At 47.5% G+C, this 20,146-nt stretch overlaps 1 protein-coding gene across 1 annotated transcript in view; it reads right to left on the reverse strand.

The window, feature by feature from the left end:
* The window catches only part of Armc2 (armadillo repeat containing 2), a 98,904-nt gene that overhangs the window by 77,473 nt on the left and 1,285 nt on the right, over positions 1–20,146 (reverse strand). The window contains exons 2-4 of the mRNA XM_032888994.1: positions 17,984–18,056; positions 10,511–10,682; positions 2,768–2,957 (exon numbers count right to left, since the gene is read on the reverse strand). Of these exons, the coding sequence (XP_032744885.1) occupies positions 2,768–2,957; positions 10,511–10,682; positions 17,984–18,056 (435 nt within the window). The remainder of the gene's footprint in view (positions 1–2,767; positions 2,958–10,510; positions 10,683–17,983; positions 18,057–20,146) is intronic.

Below are 20,146 nucleotides of genomic sequence, written 5' to 3' on the forward strand. Positions count from 1 at the left end.
AAAGCTCTTGGCACCCTACAGTAAGGATTCCCGGCCTTAATGGACCCTCTTACAAACTATGAAACAGAGCCCTGGGGTTGTCTGAGGCCCTGGGATTGTTAGCTACATTGCCAGGGGCGCACAACTAAATCAAGGGACAGAGACTCTGGCTCCCAGTGAGCAGTCTACACTGTTCACAGCGATCGATCGATCGATCAATCGCTACCCAGGGTCACTAGGCTTTTGAAACCACCTGCCCTCTCCAGCCTCATTCCCAGTCCAGGACAGTCCGAACTGCGCTTCCAAGGCCGTAGGAAGTACATGCACATTTGCATAAAGGGGTTTGATGGACCAATAGGAGACCGGCACGCAAACTTTTACAAAATGCCAGCTCTACTGTTTGCAGTCCCCACGGAAAGGAGAGGAAGAGATGATGGAGTGTGGGTGAGGAACAGGCCCTCCAAGGCGCCTGTGCCTGTGCACTTCTGGTGGGCACGCAGAGACTGCAGTAACCGGCACACAGCTGAAGACCACGCCCCCTGAGCGCCTGGGAGCCGCTTCTCTTTCCCTCTCACCTCTGCGTTTCTGATGCTACCTTGCTTAGCAAAATTTTTTTCTCTAAAAAGTATAAAGCTAAACTCCAGAGCTTCCCAAATGTCTGAATTGCCCATATTTTAAATTAAAGGCACACAAATCAAGGCAGGTTTGCTGAAACATATGTTCTTTCTTCTCCCCAACCTGAGAAGCCTGCAGGACCCCGCGTGGGGAGCCAGAGTCTTCCTTTGCTGTCCCATCCATCAGCTCCCCCCCTCCTCCTCAGCCTCCTCCTCAGCCTCCGCTCAGCTCATCTCCTGCCAGCAGCACATCTCACTGACAAGAATCTTCCCTTTTCCACTTTACAGTCTCGGGATTAGGATAAAAACAAAAAACCCTCGCTAACTGAGGGAAGGAAGAACCCAGCAAATGTGGGACTACTTCCCTGCTTAGCGACAGCCGTTTCTTGGAATTACAGTCACTTAAATGTTTACCAGAAATGATTATTGAGTGTCCCTGACTGATTCACAAATGTAATTAATGAGAGAATGGCTAAGAGTTTCCATTTTCTCGTTTGTTTTAATCCCACCACATAAACTTTTCTGTTGGCACGTCTTCAGAAAATTCCGCCCCGTGCTGGAAGGAGGCAGGGACTGATTCAGAGCCCAGAAACATTACTGAGAGCAAACTCCAAACTCCACACAGCCATCCCATGGGACAAAGGGAAGATGATTAGAGGCCCTGCCGAAGAAGCCTGGGCATTTGGAACAGGCCTGAGGAAGCAGCTGACCATCCCCCTAATGGGTTTGTCCTTTGCTGTTTGTGGGGTAAAGTATGTCACTAAAACGCCCCGCTGTCCCAGAAAGACAGAGGCATAATGAACCCTGGCGTGTGTGATTGTTTCGCAACTTCCAAAGTTTCATGGAAATAAATAAACAATGGGGTTTGGCTCTTGTCTGTTTGTACCTAGTCAGTTTGCATTACCGTAAGGATGGATGCTGCGGGATAAATGCTCTCTTTTCCTGCGGCAGGGGGCGGGGAGGGGAGCGCAAGCCCTGCTGCCTTTCATGCTGGGGTGATGAGCCCCACAGCCTGTACCTTCTCACCAGTTGGGAAAGGCGGCTGCAAGGGCCTGTGTTCTCTCCCCGTTAAGGCACTAACGTCATCTTTCCCTTGATTTGAAAAATGTTCTGAACGCAGAGCAGCATCCCAAGGACTTCTGGGTCGCCCAATATAAATTCTCCGTGCGACACTCTTTGGGCTGTGTCAGCAGACAAGGTCATTTCTGCTAAACTAACAAGCTGACAGTGGCCGCTCTGGGGATGGGGGCGGGGCGGGGGTGGGGGGTTGCTGGTGGTCCGTGTGGAAGAGTCTACGTCAGATTCCACAAGCTAAAATGAGAGCAGCAAGGACTTGGGTCCTAAAATGGCCTGTGGAATTTAATCTTGTTAAACAAATTTGAACTGGGCAGCTGTCCATGATGACCCAATGGAAAGTTCTAGAAAAAAAAAAAGATCTGTAACTGAGTGACCCTCCTTATCTTAGCATCGGTCCTGTGCAGGACCGGGAAACACAGCCTATTCTCTCTGCTCTGTCTGATGCTCCAACCTCTAGATTTAAGGTTTTAGTAAAGTTTCAGGTTAAGAAATAACATGGACCCCCATGCAATGCGCTTTTTGTCTCCATAAACTCTGCGTGTGGTAACAAAGTGCTCCTGGCGAGCCTTATATAAGAAGGATGCATAAAATAATTCCCAACCATTCATGTATGAGGGACAAAGACTCCACAGGATGCTCCTGTTACAGTTACTAGTTAGCACAGCAAATATTTAAACCAAGTGTTTACTGGAGAGTAGCACAAGTGTCCACGCTTGTGGAGCTTACAACAGTGAACTAAAGCAAAGTCGGTCACAGGAGTCTCCAGCCCCATCAGGAACCCCAGATAACACCCAAACAGACGGCCCCCTCAGCAGCCACTCCGGGCTGAGGCTAAGCCGTCCAGTCACACCTTTATCTGACAGCCCTGTGGTACATTGTTACAGCCGTCAGGCAGGGTTTCTAAGGACACAACAGGGAATAATGGAAAACCAACCCCCACCAACCATGGGGAGAAGAAACAACCTCCTATTGTGCATTGACTTAAAACCATGCTCCTAGGAGAGGGGTAAGAGCAAAACAGTCTTCTGCTTAACACGGAGAACCGGTGAGAGACAATGGTTACCCCGACCCAAAACTCCACAACAGAGAATACTGACCCTCTGCTTCCGAGCTGAGGCTGTAGGGACGCTTCCTGCTCTGTGGTTTCTCTGAAGCCCTGGTCGCAGGGGAAGAAGTGGGGGCTCTTTAAATGGCTGGTGGCACTTGGTGCTGTTAAATGAGCCCTGTTCCTTTTTGCTGTGGCACTCCCCATGCTAACGGTGTTTCTGGACTCCACCGTGGTCTTTGCTGAAACGGCAAGGAGATTATTACTTTCAATGTTTTGTTTTTGGTCTATACATTTGTATAAAAGGTTTTACTTGTAATCAAGAATGGAGATTTTTGTGGCCAACACCTCTCTGTTCATAATTCAACTCTACTACAGTTTTGGGCTTGGTGCCATCATTTATGAATAAAAAAATGGATAGGATAGTAACTATTGGCTTGGAGTCAACCTGAGGGAAGACACAGGATCTTAGGTTTATGAACTACCTTCCTGCTTAAGAACTCCTGGGTCTCGTGATAATAATTCTTCCTAAAGATAATGAGACTATTTTTCTACTTACAAATAGCTCACGGCTGAATGTGATGACAGACACCTGTAATCCCAGCCAGCTTGGAAGTAGAAGGAGGTTAAGGGGTTCAGGGTTAGCCTTTACTACATAACAAGTTCCAGGCTAGCCCAGGATACATGAGATTTAGTGTTAAAAAAAAACAAAATAATAGAATTTATGGTGTCAAGTATGACGGATATGTCAGTGACACGAGATTTCCTTATTTACAGGGCTTACATAGGTATTTTTATAAGTACACAGAATGTTTCAATAAGAGCGGACCAAAACCAGTAGGAGTGGAAAATAATGGAGGGGATTGCGAGGGAGACAGAAAGCAGTTTCAATGGGAGTGGAGGGGGTGGAGGGGGTGGAGGGGGTGGAGGGGGTGGAAGGGGGGGAGGGGTGGAGGGGGTGGAAGGGGTGGAGGGGTGGAGGGGGTGGAGGAACATAAAGCAAGCAAAGAGAACACTGACCAAGTTCAGAGCGGCGTAGGCACAGAGACACTGTAGGCCCTGGCACAGAGACACTGAAGCAGGCGTGTGCCTAAGGTGTTGGGGGAAGAGCTAGACGGAGGTCCTGGAGGAGGTCTGCTGGTCAGAGGGTCGCCACAGTGACAACATGACCCATTGGGAACAAGGGTTCCTAAAGAGGGACAGGCAGTCTGGCAAGATCCCAGAGCATCCCCAAAACGAAACACACGCTGAGTTTAGGTGTGCCAGATCCTTTTTTTTTTTTTTTAAAGATTTATTTATTTATTTTATATCTGTGAGCACTGTTGCTGTCTTCTGACACACCAGAAGAGGGCATCAGTTCTCATTACAGATGGTTGTGAGCCACCATGTGGCTGTTGGGAGTTGAACTCAGGACCTCTGGAAGAGCAGTCAGAGCTCTTCCCCGCTGAGCCATCTCTCCAGCCTGGCATACCAGATTCTTATACTGAAAATACAATTTTCCTATCAGCAAAGGGACACCTGGGTAGCTTGTCATCTGCCACTAGCCGGAGCCTGCGTCAAAAGGGAAGAGGGGATAAATGTCCCCCCACGCAGATGGGGTTTTGGATGAAGTGAGCCTTGTGTAGAAAAATATTTTCAAGTTTTTCTGTATTTATTTAGAAACTATTACACAAAAGCTAATGACGACAAAGTCCCTTTCTACCTGCTGGTCCCAGTTCCTGGCTTCCACGACAGCACACTTTGACTTTGGAAGGAGCCTTAAAGATTGGTGGGGATGGCAGAGTTAAGAACTCAAAAGCGATGTCAAGTGAGCTAAGGACCTCAGAGCAGGAGTGGAGCCTCCAGGTCACCACCCACAGCTGCCCTGCTCAGGGCTCTCGTGTTTGCAGGGTAAGGGCCTGGGCTTAAATCCCAAAATCTGGGTTCAAGGGCAACTGCCTGAACATCAGCTCTGAAATGTGTGCCTATTGCCTAGCCTTCCTGCCTTCGCCAGCCTCACCTCAGCCACGCCATAAGGATCAGTAGATGGGACCTAGTACAGCGACGGGTATGGCGTTGGGACACTCAGAACTTGGGCTTAGCCTTGTTCTTACTAGAACCGGTGAACCTGGCCTCTGGCCGGTGCTTATCTACCACACCACCTTAAACAACGGATTCTAACTTGCGAAGTACATGCTGTTTTAGATGATAGCCCATTTCCGTCTCTCGCTCTGGTTTTGGCATTTCCTGGTTATTTACTAAGAAGAACTATTTGACAGGTGCTGTTTTATGCACAAGTGAGGCTACGATGAAAAAGCCCTGGTCTTTATTAATCTTCCAGGAGGGGACACAACAGTGTCACAGACAGAGGAATGTACTCCTCTGCTTTCACCATGCATGGGACCTGCCATTATTCCCACAAAGGAGATCTGGCCTGACACTCAGACTCCAGATGGAGAGCCATATAAACTGGGCACAGCCAGTCACAGTGACATAAGCGTGTATCCTCCCTCAGCACTTAGGAGGTAGAGGCAAGAGGACTGTCGAAAGTTCAAGGCTAACCTGCCCTATATCTGAAGTCTGAGGGCAGCCAGGGCTATAATGGCTATCCCGTCTGGGGAGATGGCTCCGTGGTTAACAGCACTTGGTATTCTTCCAGAGGACTGGGGCTTGATTTCCAGTGCCCACATAGGGGCTCACAACTAACTGTGATTCCAGTTTTAGGGGATCAGACACTCTCTTCTGGCCTCCAGGGTTACCGGGCAGGTATCTAGGCAAAACATCCATAAAAATAAAATAATGTATTTTAAAAAAAAGAAAGAAAGAAAATAGCCCCAAACTGGGGAAACAGACAAAGAAACGACAACATCTCTAAGCATATATAACGGTTCTCAGTACTTGTTGGACAACTGTCGAATTCCACTGTGGACCACGGGTAAACGTCAAGAGGAGACATGTGACATAGAAACAGCCCTGTCTCGGGAATCTTTTGCATAGCTACAGACCACAAGCAACTCGGGCAGGCACGTTGCCAGCTGATGCTGCTTGATCTAGCAGGGGAGAGAGATAAATAACAGCAAGTGCAGAAGCAAGAGGCTGGGGGTGGACCTGGGCAAGTTACAGGGAGGAGGCACGGTCTCAGAAGCATCTGGAGAGGTAAACCGGAGACAAACAGCTATTTAAAAGAGGAGCCTAAGTCCAGAGTTGAGGCCGGCTTCCGGCACGCATGACACGTGGGACAGACAGGTGGATGCCTTGCTCCAACTGCTGATTCTAAAACAAAGTTCCCCGAATTTGTCTTTTGTACTGAGTCCAGAAAATTACACAGAGGGTCTTGTGTGAGACTTGACCCAGTTGGGTGTGTGGGGACTGAAGGGTATGAATGGCAAATGTCTAGCAGAAGTTTCCGGATTTTTATGGGTGGGGCCTCGCTGAGAGAAGTGATGCCCCAAGACATCTGGTAGACATCTTCATCTCAGTGAGCAAAGCCTCTCACCCGCTCTGCTCCATCCCACGTCACACTGCCTATGGCTTCTCTCTGAGCCTGGCAGCAATCTCTCTCTCCATCTAGTTCCCAAAGCAGGCTTCACCATGACAGAAATATACATCCCAACTCCATGGCGGCCCAGTGTCTCTGCCGTCACACTCTCTCCCAAACTCAAATCGCCACAAGAAAGAACACACAACACAACAACCTCTGATCCAATCGATAAGATATAATTGTCCACATAAACGTACAAAGCCCTGTACACATCCATCCCTTAAGAACATGCATAACAACCTGTAAATACCCAGAGTGGAATCATAACGTCAGCCTCCATGTCCTGTCCAGGGCTTCCTCTCCTGTCTCTCTCTGCATCCCTGCTCCCTGCATCCCTGCTCCTTCTATACCTGCCAGTGGTCAGGCTTCTAGGCTTATAGTCCAGGACCTGCTTCCTGCCTCCTCTGCAGAGATGGGAACAAGGAGCCTCCCGCTCCTGCCACCACAGATAAAGCTGGCCCAACCGCCACGCCCTCCCTGCCTTGCCAGTCTCATGTCCTTTCAAACCTACGAGAGGAAGGAAAACCTCCTTCCCTTTCTGTTTCAGCCATTGGGTATTTTGTCACAGAAAAGTCACACAAAGATGCATTGGCTGCTGGGATACAAGAGGAGGAGAGGCAAGATGGGCCTGGAACATTCTCAGGCTAGGTCACAACAGCTGTTCGTACAAAGGAGGCGGAAGCCAGGAGATCTACTCTGTCTTGTGCCTTATAATAACCTGCAAAGTGACGATGCCTGTCATAGGTCATTGACTGGGGTGGGAGTGGAGGAAATAAAGTGAACGACCATGAATTAGGGCGTTGAAAATCACAGGAAGCTCCAACTTCAGGAGTCATGGAACAATGGCTACTCTCACACTGTAAAGGCAGGGTTGATTGTATTAAGAGAGGGAATGGACCACGGAGCCTAAAACACTTCCTGTCTGGACCTTTACAGAAGAGGTTTCCTGCCTTCTAGAACAGACTGGTGTTTGCCCGGCTGGGTTCCTGAGAGGCTCCACAGCCAGGTCAGTCGGGAACCTTGGGCCTGGATGAACAATGAGCATCTTTCTGTCAGGAATGGCTTTCGTGCTCCTCTAGCGTGAACCCGGGCACAGGCCTGCAGGGCCAGGAATGAGCAGTGCCTCCCTGACTTGTCTGAACTCTAGACCTACTTCTAAGGAGCTGCTATTAACATTTTGCCAGCAGCGTCCTTTGGAAGTTTCTGGAACTCAGTGTGACCATTATTCTCGGAGGTACAGAGGTCCTCTGAAGGATTCTGAATAAGGGGGCGGGGATGTTCTCTGATGTACCTTCCTCCAGGACCTCTTAGTGCCTTATGGGACACGGAAAGTGAATGTTTTTCATGGTCCTCTGGTTTGGGGGTGATGGGTGGGGTACCTGCTCACAGCACTAGTAGCTACAGACTCTGTTCACAGTCCCCAAGGTCTTGCATTGAAACCCTGCAACCCGCTAAAGGGCTGAGAGCAAATCTAAAGGGAGCAAGGCAGGGATGAGGCAAGATGTGCTAAAGGATTTAGGAGTCCATCTTTACGAAGCATCAGCAGGCTTGGTGATGGAAAATGTGGCAGGGACTGGGATACAGCAGCGTCTGCCCAGAGGCCTCCGGTTTGTATAACTGGGGAGGGATCAGCTGTGGGTTCAAACCCGCCCTCAACACTAAGTGCTGGAACTGCCTGAGCCTCTGAGGATGACCACACAGCCTCTGCCCTTCTCCCAATCTCAATCTGAGAATTCCAAATCTGCCACCACATCCAAGCCCCACCCACCCACGGGTGTCAGCTACAAATGTCCTCACACCCAGGGAAGGGGACATCCTAGGTCTACAGGCTCAAATGGCTTTGGGGCCTCAGTGACCTAACACAGCATCATTTCTAGACAATGGAGAACATATCATCTGCATAAATGACAGGGATTCCAGGGTGGGGCAGTTCCAGTATTTTTTCTAATTGATGTGCCCTTTTAAAATGACAATGGCTTCTTACTGTCATTATTTCCTGAGAATAGACACAGGAGTCTGAGATATGGGCTCCTGCCAAGCCAAGTGGAATAAAGACCTGCCCCAGTGCATTGGGAGGCACTGGCTTCCAGCCAGGGACTGGAAGTACTGTGACCTTCAAGCCAAGGCCAGGATGGGAGGGAGAAAGCACAGAGGACCAGGGCAGTGGGAGAACCTCTCTCCCTGGACCTTCACATCCACAGGAACACGTGAGCGAGCGGTCATCTCAATCAATGCGCTCATTTGTAAAAGACCTCGGGCTCCTTTTCTCCCTTCTCATCTTGGTAAGTAATTTCCTTTTATTTCCAATCCCTACTGGTCTGATAGGCCTGAGGTAGAAAGATGGAAAGAGTCCTCAGGAAGCCTATTCTGGGGACCATTTCTATACCTTAGACTGAAGTCCCCCGGGCAATGCTCTGGTGTACCACAACTAAAACCATAAGCCACGTTGTCTCTGCCTTGACTGTTGTCCAGGCCATGCAGGATAGGCAGAGTCAAGGCAGGCCCATAATCCGTGTTCCCAGGACCTGCACAGCCCTCTGGCCTTAGCTCCCCCGACCCTTTCAATGGCCAGCATCTTCTGCCTCTGAGCTCTCTCACAGGGTGGGCCTGCCTGACTTTTGACATGGACACTGCCCACAGGTTGTCCACGGCTGCCTCGGTCTCATTAAAGAACACATCAACTGTGTCGCCTCTTTGAGGCACCTTAACAAGGCCCCTGACCTCAAGGAAATTATGGTCACTAGACACCCTGCTATTTATTATATCATCCTCACAGCCTGTGAGACCCCCTTAGTGTCATGTATTTGTTCTGACATCACTTCTCTACCATCCCTAACTGAAGAAGCTCTGAGGACAGGACTCTGCTGGTCTAGAACGCCACCCTGCACTAAAGAAGACGCTCAACTCAGAGACTGTACTGGGACAGAGACAAAGGAGGACACCAGACTGCCTGATACGTGACATATTTGGTCGTAGCATCATGGTGTGATTGTGCCTCTTCCTCTGTAACTGTGACCCAGTGGGGAACGACCTGAAGTGAGCTGGGGTACACGTGACCTGCTGATCCTGCCCCAGGCTGTGTGCACACCGCTGAGCTCCCATCCTCCTGCTCTGGAAGGAGACATAGTACCACCACTTCTGATTTCCCACAAGAAGACATAAGTTCCTTCTGTGAGGTCCTGCTACCTTCTAGATGTTGGCGGTGATCTCAGGTAAAGGCTTGCAAGTCAAGCAAGCAGGACGCTCAGACGGAGGGTTGCAGCCCCGGTGGATGCTTTAGACCTGTGTCACGATGGGTCAACCCCTCCTCACCGATGCCTACTGAGGAAGGTCCAGTGCAGTCAGCTTCCACTAAAGTAACTTTCCACACTGTTGACCACAAATAGTAAGAAGCCGGTCTGCAGTAGAACACCGACTTGCTTAACCACTGAAGACTTCTGACCCAGTGCTTACCCCACACGCTATCTGTCCTGAGAGGTCCATTACTTGTCTTTCATTTTTCCCCCAATGTTAGTGTCATCCACTAAATTTCTTGCCATCCTACCAATCAATCCTTCTGTCCCTGCTTGGGCGCCTGCGGTGGGCCTGGGAATAGTTTATCCACCTGCTACGCTCCTTACAAGGTGACATCCTTGCTTCGCTTGTGGGTATAGGCCCATGGCCAGCACTCATAGCGGGAATAAAAGTCCCACTAGACTTACGCTCACATATTCACACACGCAAAAGGCTATTAAATCCGGATTGGTGTGTATTATGAGACTCGTGAGTCTCATTAATTTTTTAAAAATATTTTCTAATATTTTAATTTATTTATTGTATGTGTGCATACCCAGGGGGCCGTGGCACAGGGGTGGAGGTCAGAGGACAGCTTTCAGGAGTCAGCTCTCTCTCGGGTTCCTGGGATCAGACTCAGGTTGTCAGGGTTGGTGGGAGGCGCCATCACCCGCGGAGTGGCCCAATTCTCATTGAATTCGAATGAAGTTAACGACTTTTAAAACTCTACCCTAAAAATTACTTCTTTTGGTTATATGTGAGTCACCCGTTTGAAAACACCCTAATACTCTTTTCTAATGAGTCTTCTCATGTGGTATCTAGATACTCTTTATAAATAACTGGAAAGAGATATATAAACAGTTTCTTAGCTAATGCTTGGCCAATCTTAACAGATTCTAAGTCCATGTAAGAACCATCTAGGACCAGGAACTTAAAGAACGGCGGTTGTGTGCACGTTCAAGCAGTAAGCTTTGTGGGCCTGCGGGGTGTGCCGGGCCTTACAGTGGGCAGCAGGAGGGGATCTGTCGGGCAGGAGCGTTCCCTGGGAGGCAGCCCTGTAGAAGCGTGCACGCGCACCGCTTATTCTTCTTATCTTTGCGGGGTCCACTGGAGCTTTGGGGAAGGAGAGATTGGCATCCTCCTCTGTGTTGGGAGATGCTGGAGCTTTGGGTTTCTGCAAAGAGATTTTTGACCGATGTGAGTCTGTGTCTCAAGTGAGGCTTACTACACCACCACCCTGCACCCGACCCACCCGTGCTAGGACTTCAGCTTGACCTGGATGGAACCTCCAGGTCTGCTGTCTCATTGGCCCATCTTACTTAACATCATATGTACACACACACACACACATACATGTATACATGCACATACACATACATGCACACATATAAATACACATATGCACATGTGTGCATAATACAATGCACATATGCATACACATATACACACACATGTGCATAAACACACATGCAATACACATATATAAGCATATGTATGTACCTATACATGTATATACACATGTGCACACACATACATATATTCATACACACTTATATACATACATATAAACACACACATACACACAAACATACATACATACACATGCACATAATATACATATCTATATGCCCACGCAAGCATATACATGTACATAAACATGATGCATATACATGCAGACAGGCAGACATACACAGATGTTTGTACACACATAAACACACAAACATACAGAGACATACACATATAGAGACACACATATACACATATACACATATACACATACACACACAGACACATGCATGCACATATATACACACTGGCAGACAGACAGACTGTGTACACAATTTTTGGTTTTGTCAGTGTAGCCTCTGAACTGTTCTGCCACTTAGCTTAGCATGTTTGATTTATAAGATCCAAGTCACTTATGGTGGCAAACCGTTATCTGTCTAAAAGACTGTAATGGAAGATAAAATATATTCAGGATGCTGTGTTCAGTTTAGTTCAGAAAACATTAGTTGGGCCTCGTGTGGAGACTCAGACTTGCTACCTAGCAGTTGGGAGGCTGGAGCAGGAAGAGTTCATGTTTGGGGCTGGCTTGGACTACAGAGAAAGACCCTGTCTTATAAAAACAAAACAAAGAAGAAAGAGAAATACAATTATTGGGCACTGATGTGTGCTGTAAGCACCTGTACACATCCTGACTCCACTAAGGGGTTTTTAAAAGATACCTAAGTCTTGGAATTATTCAGATTAAAGAATGACAAGCATAAAACCGGAAAGTTGTGTTATATCTTATTATATAAAAATGTTTTTTCCTATCTCAAGATTCTGTTGCAGAAACCCTTCAGAAAAGGGTATTGGCAAAATTGTGTGTGTGTGTGTGTGTGTGTGTGTGTGTGTGTGTGTGAGTGCATGTGTTGTGTAAGGACATTTGCCCTGCGGGCACACATGGAGGGCAGGGGTTGATCTCAAGATGTGATGTCTTCCTCAATCAGTTCTCCATACAACTTTTTAGCCATGGTTTCTCACTGAAGCTAAAGCCCAGTTTGGCTGGTCTGGCCAGCCAGTGAGCCTTGGAGATCCACTGTCTCTGCCCCACAGGGCTGGGGCTACAGGCAGGGCTGGGGCCACAGGCAGGGCTGGGGCCACAGGCAGGGCTGGGGCCACAGGCAGGGCTGGGGCCACAGGCAGGGCTGGGGCTACAGGCAGGGCTGGGGCCACAGGCAGGGCTGGGGCCACAAGCAGGGTTGGCCCAGCATGGCTTTTACATGGGTGCTAGAGATCTGAACTCAGGGCATCATGCTTGTCCAACAGCTTTTTACCCATCGAACCGCCTTCCTCAGCCCTTTATTTTATTTTATTTTTTGAGACAATTGTTTTACGAACTATACTTTTGCCTGCATGTGCCAAGTGCTGGGATTACAGGCCTGAGCCATCCTGTCTAGCTCTTTTGAAAGATCTTTAAGAGATGCCTTGTGCCTTTACCAGGGCTGAGAGAGATGGTTCGGTGGTTAGGAGCACTAGTTGTTCTTCCAGAGGACCAGGGTTCAATTCCCAGCACCCACAATGCAGCTCCCAGCTGTCTGTAACTCCAGTCCCAGGGGTTCTGACACCCTCCCACAGATATACATGCAGGCAAAACATCAATGCACATACCATTAATAGTAATAGTAATAATAATAATAATAATAATAATAAATTTACCAAGCTGACAGCCACAACTCCCGGTAGCCTAACTTCCAGAGGTCCGTGGCCTCCAAGGCCAGAAGTTCCCAGTGACAGTATGGCTTAGTCGCCCTGTTCCTGGTTCCAACATTATCTGTCTAGGAACACAGCAGCCAGAGCTTCTAAAGCTGCGTTCAGACATACTTAAAGGAAACCTCTCAAAAGTCACTTCCACAACACATGAAAGGAAGGAACCCCCCACCCTGCAGGTTAATTAACAAATCTGAAAAAAAAAAAAAAAAAAAAAAAAAAATCCCCAGCGGGAAATGACTATAAACACCCTCTCAAATTCTCACAATTAGAGCACAGGCATCTGTGTTCCAGTTATTGTCCACCTCCTCTGGTCCCTTTGTGAACAGAATAAAGATGGGTCTACTGACTTTAGGAGAAAAAAAATGTTCAAAGGCAAGGCATGAAAGACACGCAGCGTGGTGGGACAGTGGCATCCTTACAGGTTTTGTGGCCTGCAAGGCCATGGCTTCTGAGTTTGCTCAGCTGTGATCCGGTGACAGCAGCCCCGTCCCACACACAGACTCTGACTTCCCAAACAGGAGCTCGTGAATGCTAGCTCCCTTCCCTGCCCAAGCTCCTGACATCTATTATCACGGCTGGCCTCCCAGTTGCTTTTAACTCTTCCCCAGAGTGAAGGCCTGTGGTCCAGCCTCAGCGGAGGAAAGACCCGGGCTCTCAGCTCTATTCTGAGGACAGTGACCTCATTTATCTGGACAAATAGTGACGTGTTTGTTTGGGGGCACTGTCCCTTTTACTTTTTAACCCCCCCAGTTTATTGCAGAAGTATACTAAGCTTGTGATTTATGCAGAGATTAATGTAGAGAAACGAGTACCTCATATATCATAATAAAAGACAAAGTGTAAGTGTAACTCAATGCTGAAGGTTGGTATAAAGTCTTATCTCAGAACGCTGGGCTCTGAGGGTGTGGCCAGGTTTGCTGCTGTGACTGGACTGAAAAGCACCTGGGGGTGGGGTGGGCAGAGCATTCCTCTGGGCATGGGGTGCGTCTGTAAGTCGTCTCCTAAGAGATTAACCAAGGCTGGAAGACCTGTCTGGAATGTGGGTGGCACCACCCCACAAAACAGGGCCCCAGATGGAGTTTTAAAGAGGGGAGTGGGGAAAAACTCAGCTAGCTGAGGTGGTCTCTTGCTCTGTCTCTTGCTGGCCAGGTGCTAATGGCTTTTCTCTGCCATGGCTAGACTTCTGCTAGGGAAGTCACATTCTGTCTTAGCCTGGCCCAGAAGGGACAGAGCTGAGTGACTATGACAGACAGAGCTGTGAGTCAAAAGAAACTTTTCTCTCTACAGATGTGTTTTGCTCAGGGATTTTGCAACGGCAACTGGTGATTGACTAACCCTTTGAAGCTCAAACTAAGTTTCAGGAGTTTGCCAAATAATGCCCAGAAAATGGTGTTAGTGTGTTACACAGGTGCCTCAAGTTGCTACAAAGAAAAGATCCCATTGAAAGGGAAACGCTAAGTTCCTCGAGGCAGAAAACCTAATTAGCCCTGGTAGGGGAGATAAAAGGCCATAACAGCTCCCCAACAAAAGACATGGTTTCCTAGTGCAAAACCAGCAATTGTTTACATGATGAAACCTAGTTAATTTTACTACTGACCTTGTCACCTTATTAGTTCCATATGAATGTGTGACTTCTTGGACTACTAAGACCATGAAAAGCGAAATATGCAACAAATGTGTATGGAATGACTCTACAGTCTTTCTCCTCCCTTCCCTCCTCCCTTCCCTCCTCCCTCCCCTCCTCCCTTCCCTCCTCCCCCCTCCCTTCCATGTGTACATGTGTTAGTGTGTGGGATCGGATCAGATGGTTTTCTTCAATTGCTTATCACCTTAATTTTATTAACTTGGAAAAGTTTACGTGCACGGGTGTTTTGGCCGCATGTATGCCTGTGCACCACTTGTCTGCTCGGTGCCTGCTGGGGCCAGAAGAGGGTGTCAGCTCCTCTGGAACTAGAGTTACAGATTGTCTGAGCCGCCATGTGGGTGCTGAGAATGGAAACCTGGTCCTCTAGAGGGCGGTCAGTGCTCTAAACGGTCTCGCCGACTCTTCCTTGTCTTATTTTCTCCACTGAACTAGGAGTTTGCTGACTCAGGGGGTCTGGCTACCAGTGAGCCCAGGCTATCCCATCTCTACCTCCCCCGGACTGGGATTATAGAAATACAGGCTGTCATGCCTAGCGCATTACATGGGTGATGGGGCCTGAACTCGGGGCCTCATGCTCACTTGCAATCACTTTACCAAATGGGCCGCCTCCCCAGCTGCCCTCCCCACCTCCCCACCTCCCCAACTGCCCTCCCCACCTCCATCTTTATGCCCCCTCCCACTCCTATCCTTCTCCCTCTCTCCATCTCTCTCTCCCCACTGCTACGGCACCATGAACACTAGGCAAGCACCTTCCATTGAGTTACCGCATTGAAGCCAAGCAACTTCTTCATGCTGGGTTCTAGAGAGAGAGAGAGAGAGAGACAGAGAAGCAGACAGAGAGACAGAGTCTTGTGGTTTGCACATCAAAATGGCATTTATGAAGAAAATCATGATTTTTTTAAATGACTTTCAATGATTTTAGAAATCAGGGAATACTACAAATAGGTTTAAACTCTCCTCGAGCGACTGACAGATTCCCAGCAGGCTTTGCTTTCTGCACAATTCTCACCAGTGACCAGGCTACAATCCAGGACTCCAAGAAGGCCAGATGTGAGGAGGTTCTGGAAGGTAACACACCACTGGGTAAAAGACATACGGGCTATTCCCACTGAACCACCCAGCCAAAGAATGCACAATTAGCAGTGCATCTAAGGGCCCGGCTGGCCACTACTCATCTTCGCCTCATGGTCCCTGACCTACTTCTGTCATGATTCCTGAGATCCCAAGATGGAAGGCAAGGTCTTCCATACCTTTCATGAAGACTGGAAAGGGCTCAGTGCTCAGTCCCACCTCAGAAAGTTCTTCATGACACAATTTTGTAAAGCACGAACACACATATGTGCACACACGCGTGCACTCACGCACACATGCATGCATGCACACACACTACAAGACATTTGAAAGTTAGGAAGCAAACCTTTCTCCTAAGCTCCCAGCCTTTAAGGTGTGGTAGCTGCGTATGCATTTTGCCTCCATAATTTTCTCCTGGGTACCTGGGACTCTCCTAATGCCTGAAACACTATGACTCATGACTGTGATGTTACTGTGATAGTCAGAAATGGCGGAGGGTCAGGGGACCATTTGACACGCCACTGTCCCTTTCCTCATCCTGTATTGTCTCTATGCCAAGGCACATGAATTCTGATCTTTCAAAAATATATTACATTTTGTTTCACTTACCCAATAAATGGAGCTTGGCTCTTGTCAAACACTGAAGACAATTCAAAGTGATCTATGCTGTTAGCTAGCATGGCTTTGCCCTGGGGGGACAGTGGTGGCTAGGGTCATCTCTGATGGTGCTGGCAGTGTCTTACTTCATTTTGGAAGTCTGGCTGCTGAGTGTTAAGTAGTGTAAAGTGCATTAGCTGCACTTCCATGATGTCTGTCTTTTCTCTGCGTCAGTACAAAGCTGAATGTTTGGGGGCTTAAATAGCTGGGTGTTGTCAGTTTAGGAAGTGGAAGAGGACAGCAATGGTGGTGATGGTGTTAGGGGCACAGTTTCCTACTCGTCCCCATTGTCATGCCTCCGCTGAGAGAGAGCAGTTAGTTCTGAGTGCGGGAACTGGAAGGGTAGCTAATAGAGCAGTAAAATATACACAGGAAGAAACCCTCCTCCTGCCTCAGGTCTCCGGCTGGTGCAGAAGCAGGGGGCTGCTGGGAAAGGAAAAAGGTGGGGCTGGGTTTCTACAGAGCAGGTAGGTGTGGCCATTAATGGACGGCTTCAAGCAAATGACTGTGCTCTCCCTGCCCTGGGAGATTACAGGTGTTGACAGGCATCCTCGGAGCCAGTCAGGCCAGAGGCGAGGCCTCTGCAACCAGGCCCAAGAACGCCAGCTTAGATCATGCCTAGTGCCTGGGCTGTTTTGATTCTGAGCAGCCCCTGGCTCACTGCAGGACGCTGGGGGATAGGCTGGATGAGAGAGAAGAAACAGAGGGTTCACTGCTTATGTGGTCAAGCAGCAGGCTTCTCTGGGCCTTACCTCACTTAGCTACTGCTTAAGGGGGCATTAAAAGGCACATGTGCCTGTGCATATGTGCACGCACACACACACACACACACATATACATAATACTCAAACATATGCATACACTCATACATATGAACATTCTCTCACTTGTGTGCACAGATACACACACACATATACACAATACACAAACACATGCACACACGCATACATATACACATTCTGTCTTTCACTTATGCATGCATGTGCACGCGCGCGCACGCGCGCGCGCACACACACACACAGGCACACACACAGGCACACACACAGGAATAAAGACGGAGAAGCAGTTTGACTAAGCACTCCATGAAGAGTCTAAAATGTATCTATGTGGGACAGCAGCAGGGCAGGAGGAGGGGGTGTGGCTGAGGACTGGTGGTTGGAAGCTCCGCTCACCTGCTCACCCGCTCACCCGCTCACCCGCTCACCCGCTCACCCGCTCACCCGCTCACCCGCTCACCCGCTCACCCGCTCACCCCAACCTGGATGAGTCTTCCCGGGAAGCCATCATACATGACAGCAGCAGACAAGGGAGCATTTAGAAGTCTAGAGTCAATCACAAAGAAGGTGCCAGAAGAAACCCACTGGGGCAAGGATAATTAAAAAATTAGGGGAATACAAAGCCACTCTTTTTAGTGATTTTTTTGTTTGGTTGTATTTTTTTCAATAAGTCTGTCTCTGTCTCTTAATATACATATAAAAATTTATGTATAATTTACATTTTAAGTACATGTATATATGGGTATATATGCATATAGGTATATAAAGTATATACATTAAAATATAAACATGTAATTTTTGTTACAAATAGTCTTTTTAAATGACAAACATAAAATATTATTTAGTAAATTACTCTAATTCTTCTCTATTATGAAACTACAGAAGCTACAGAAGCATTTCATTAGATCCTAAGCACTATATTTTAAAACCGTAAAGGCATCAGCTTTAATTATTAATTACATTATTAATATACTTGGGCCTACACGATAATACCCTTGGCAGTACAAGCGCTGACTTGTAGTATTTGGGGCCAGCTGGTGTCCGACCATGGCCGTGGTGGACGGTACTCACCAGCTCAAGCGGCCTGAGACGAGTCCCGGAGATAGGCTTGGAATCGGCTAACTCAAAGCTGGAGGCATGGAGGCTGGCAGAGATGATGGACAGGGTTAGTTTGGGAAGGACTTCTGTTTCCAGCATGTTCTAGTAAACACTAGCTGAAGAACGAGGAAAGGCAGTCAGGGCAGAAGCACTGAGAAAAGGCAACGTAAAGTGGTCACAACACTCAGAGCCATTCACAGTGTTCCCATTGCCCTTAGGAAGACCAAAAATATCGAGGAATGAGCTAGATGCGGTGGCACGGGTCCGCATTCCCAGAACTCAGAACACGGAAGCAGGGTAACGTGTTCAAGATCGGCATGAGTTGTATGACGAGGCATGACCTTAAATGAAAATTTCAAGGATAAAGATGTGAGGAACCACGATATGGCTCAGTTTGTACAGTGCTTGTCTAGCGTGCATGATGTCTTGGGTTCGGTCTCCAGCACTGCATAAAACTGAGTGGTATGGCGGGCACTTGTAATCCCAAGATTTAGAAAGCTGAGGCAGGAGGATCAGTAGTTCAAAGTCATTCTTGACTATGCAGCAAGGTGCAGACCAGCAGGGTAACCTGAGACCTTGTCTAAGTAATGAGAATAATAAAAAAGAAGAAATGCATATTTTTTAGCTTTTTTGTTATAACTTTATGACCTTGGTATGACTGTCACTATTAACTACTTTATTTCAAAGTAAGTCTCTTTATCCAATGTCTAGAATTATCTTTAGGAATTGGTCAAAAATCAAACTTTAAACAAATGTGTTGAAAATCAATTAATATAATCCATCATAGCTAAAGAAAAATCCTATGGTTCTATCAATAAGTATGATTTTAAAAAATAGGAAGGAAAGAGAACTTCTCCTGCTTGGTAAAGAATGTTGAGAAACATTCTGCAGCTGACATGGTGTTTTCTGAGAGGAACTTGAAGCCACTAGGCTCAAGCAGCATACCGGAAGTCATGGTTAATTCAGCCAGGCAGGGAAAAGACATAAAAGGCAGATTGGGATGAAGGAACTAACTTTGTTTGGAAACAGAGTTGTCATCTCCACAGAAAGGAATACAGAATTAACCCTTCTGTGACAAAGAGTTCTAAACCCTTCCATGACAAAGAGTTGATTACAGTCAGGTTGCAGGATACAAGATTAAGACAAGTCCGTTTTCCTACATGGACAGACAGGTAGAAGCTGAAATGGAACTGTGGTATCATAAATGGAGTGCTTGGATGTAAATCCACGAAAACATACATGATCTGCAACGGTAACTCAAAGTAATCAAGGGAGAACTAACTAATTGGAGAGAAAGTCCATTTTCATCAACAGAAGACATAACACTGTTACACTGTTAGTTTTTTAAACTGCAACATTATTTACAATGAAGTTTTGTTTTAAAAAATGTTGCTTCCAACTTAGACCATAGGTTCAATGCAATCTTAAAGTCCCAGCAATTTATTTTGTATCAATAAATTGATTCTGCAGTGTATAGGCAGGGGCAAAAGACCCAGAATAATCAAGATAATACTAAAAAGGGCAGATTCAGAAGAGGGACACTGGGTTGGGGATTTAGCTCAGTGGTAGAGCGCGTGCCTAGCAAAGCTCAAGGCCCTGGGTTCGGTCCCCAGCTCAAAAAAAAAAAAAAAAGAAAAAGAAAAAAGAAAAAAAAGAAGAAGAAGAAGAGGACGCTATCTGACTTCAAAACATACCACAATGCCAGTAACAAGATCGCTCGCTACACTGGTGAAAGAGTCATCAACAGAGAGACCAGCAAACACGCAGTTAAATGGTGGCCGCCAAATGAGCTAAGGCCACAGGGATGCTCCTTGGCTTTGATTGGATCCACAGACCCATGAACTTCCTGCACTGAAAATGTTAAGTCAAATGTACTCAGAGCACCTCGCCTTCCTATATCAGAGCTGACCAAGGCAGCACGCTGCAGATTGAGTTGTTTACCCCTGTGCTCCCACGGCCAACTGGGAGCCACAGCTGCCTATTGCTGCCCATCGTCCTCAGAGGGTATCTACTGCATGAGGCTAGCCAGGAGAATCAAGATTCAAAGTCCAGCTTCTCCCGTGCACATGGCACTTCCACAACATCATAAAGCAAAACTTTATACATTGAACTATGGTAACTCAGTGACTTTGTGCA

Source organism: Rattus rattus, chromosome 18 (assembly GCF_011064425.1).
Source record: "Rattus rattus isolate New Zealand chromosome 18, Rrattus_CSIRO_v1, whole genome shotgun sequence".
NCBI classification, from domain to species: Eukaryota; Metazoa; Chordata; class Mammalia; order Rodentia; family Muridae; genus Rattus; species Rattus rattus.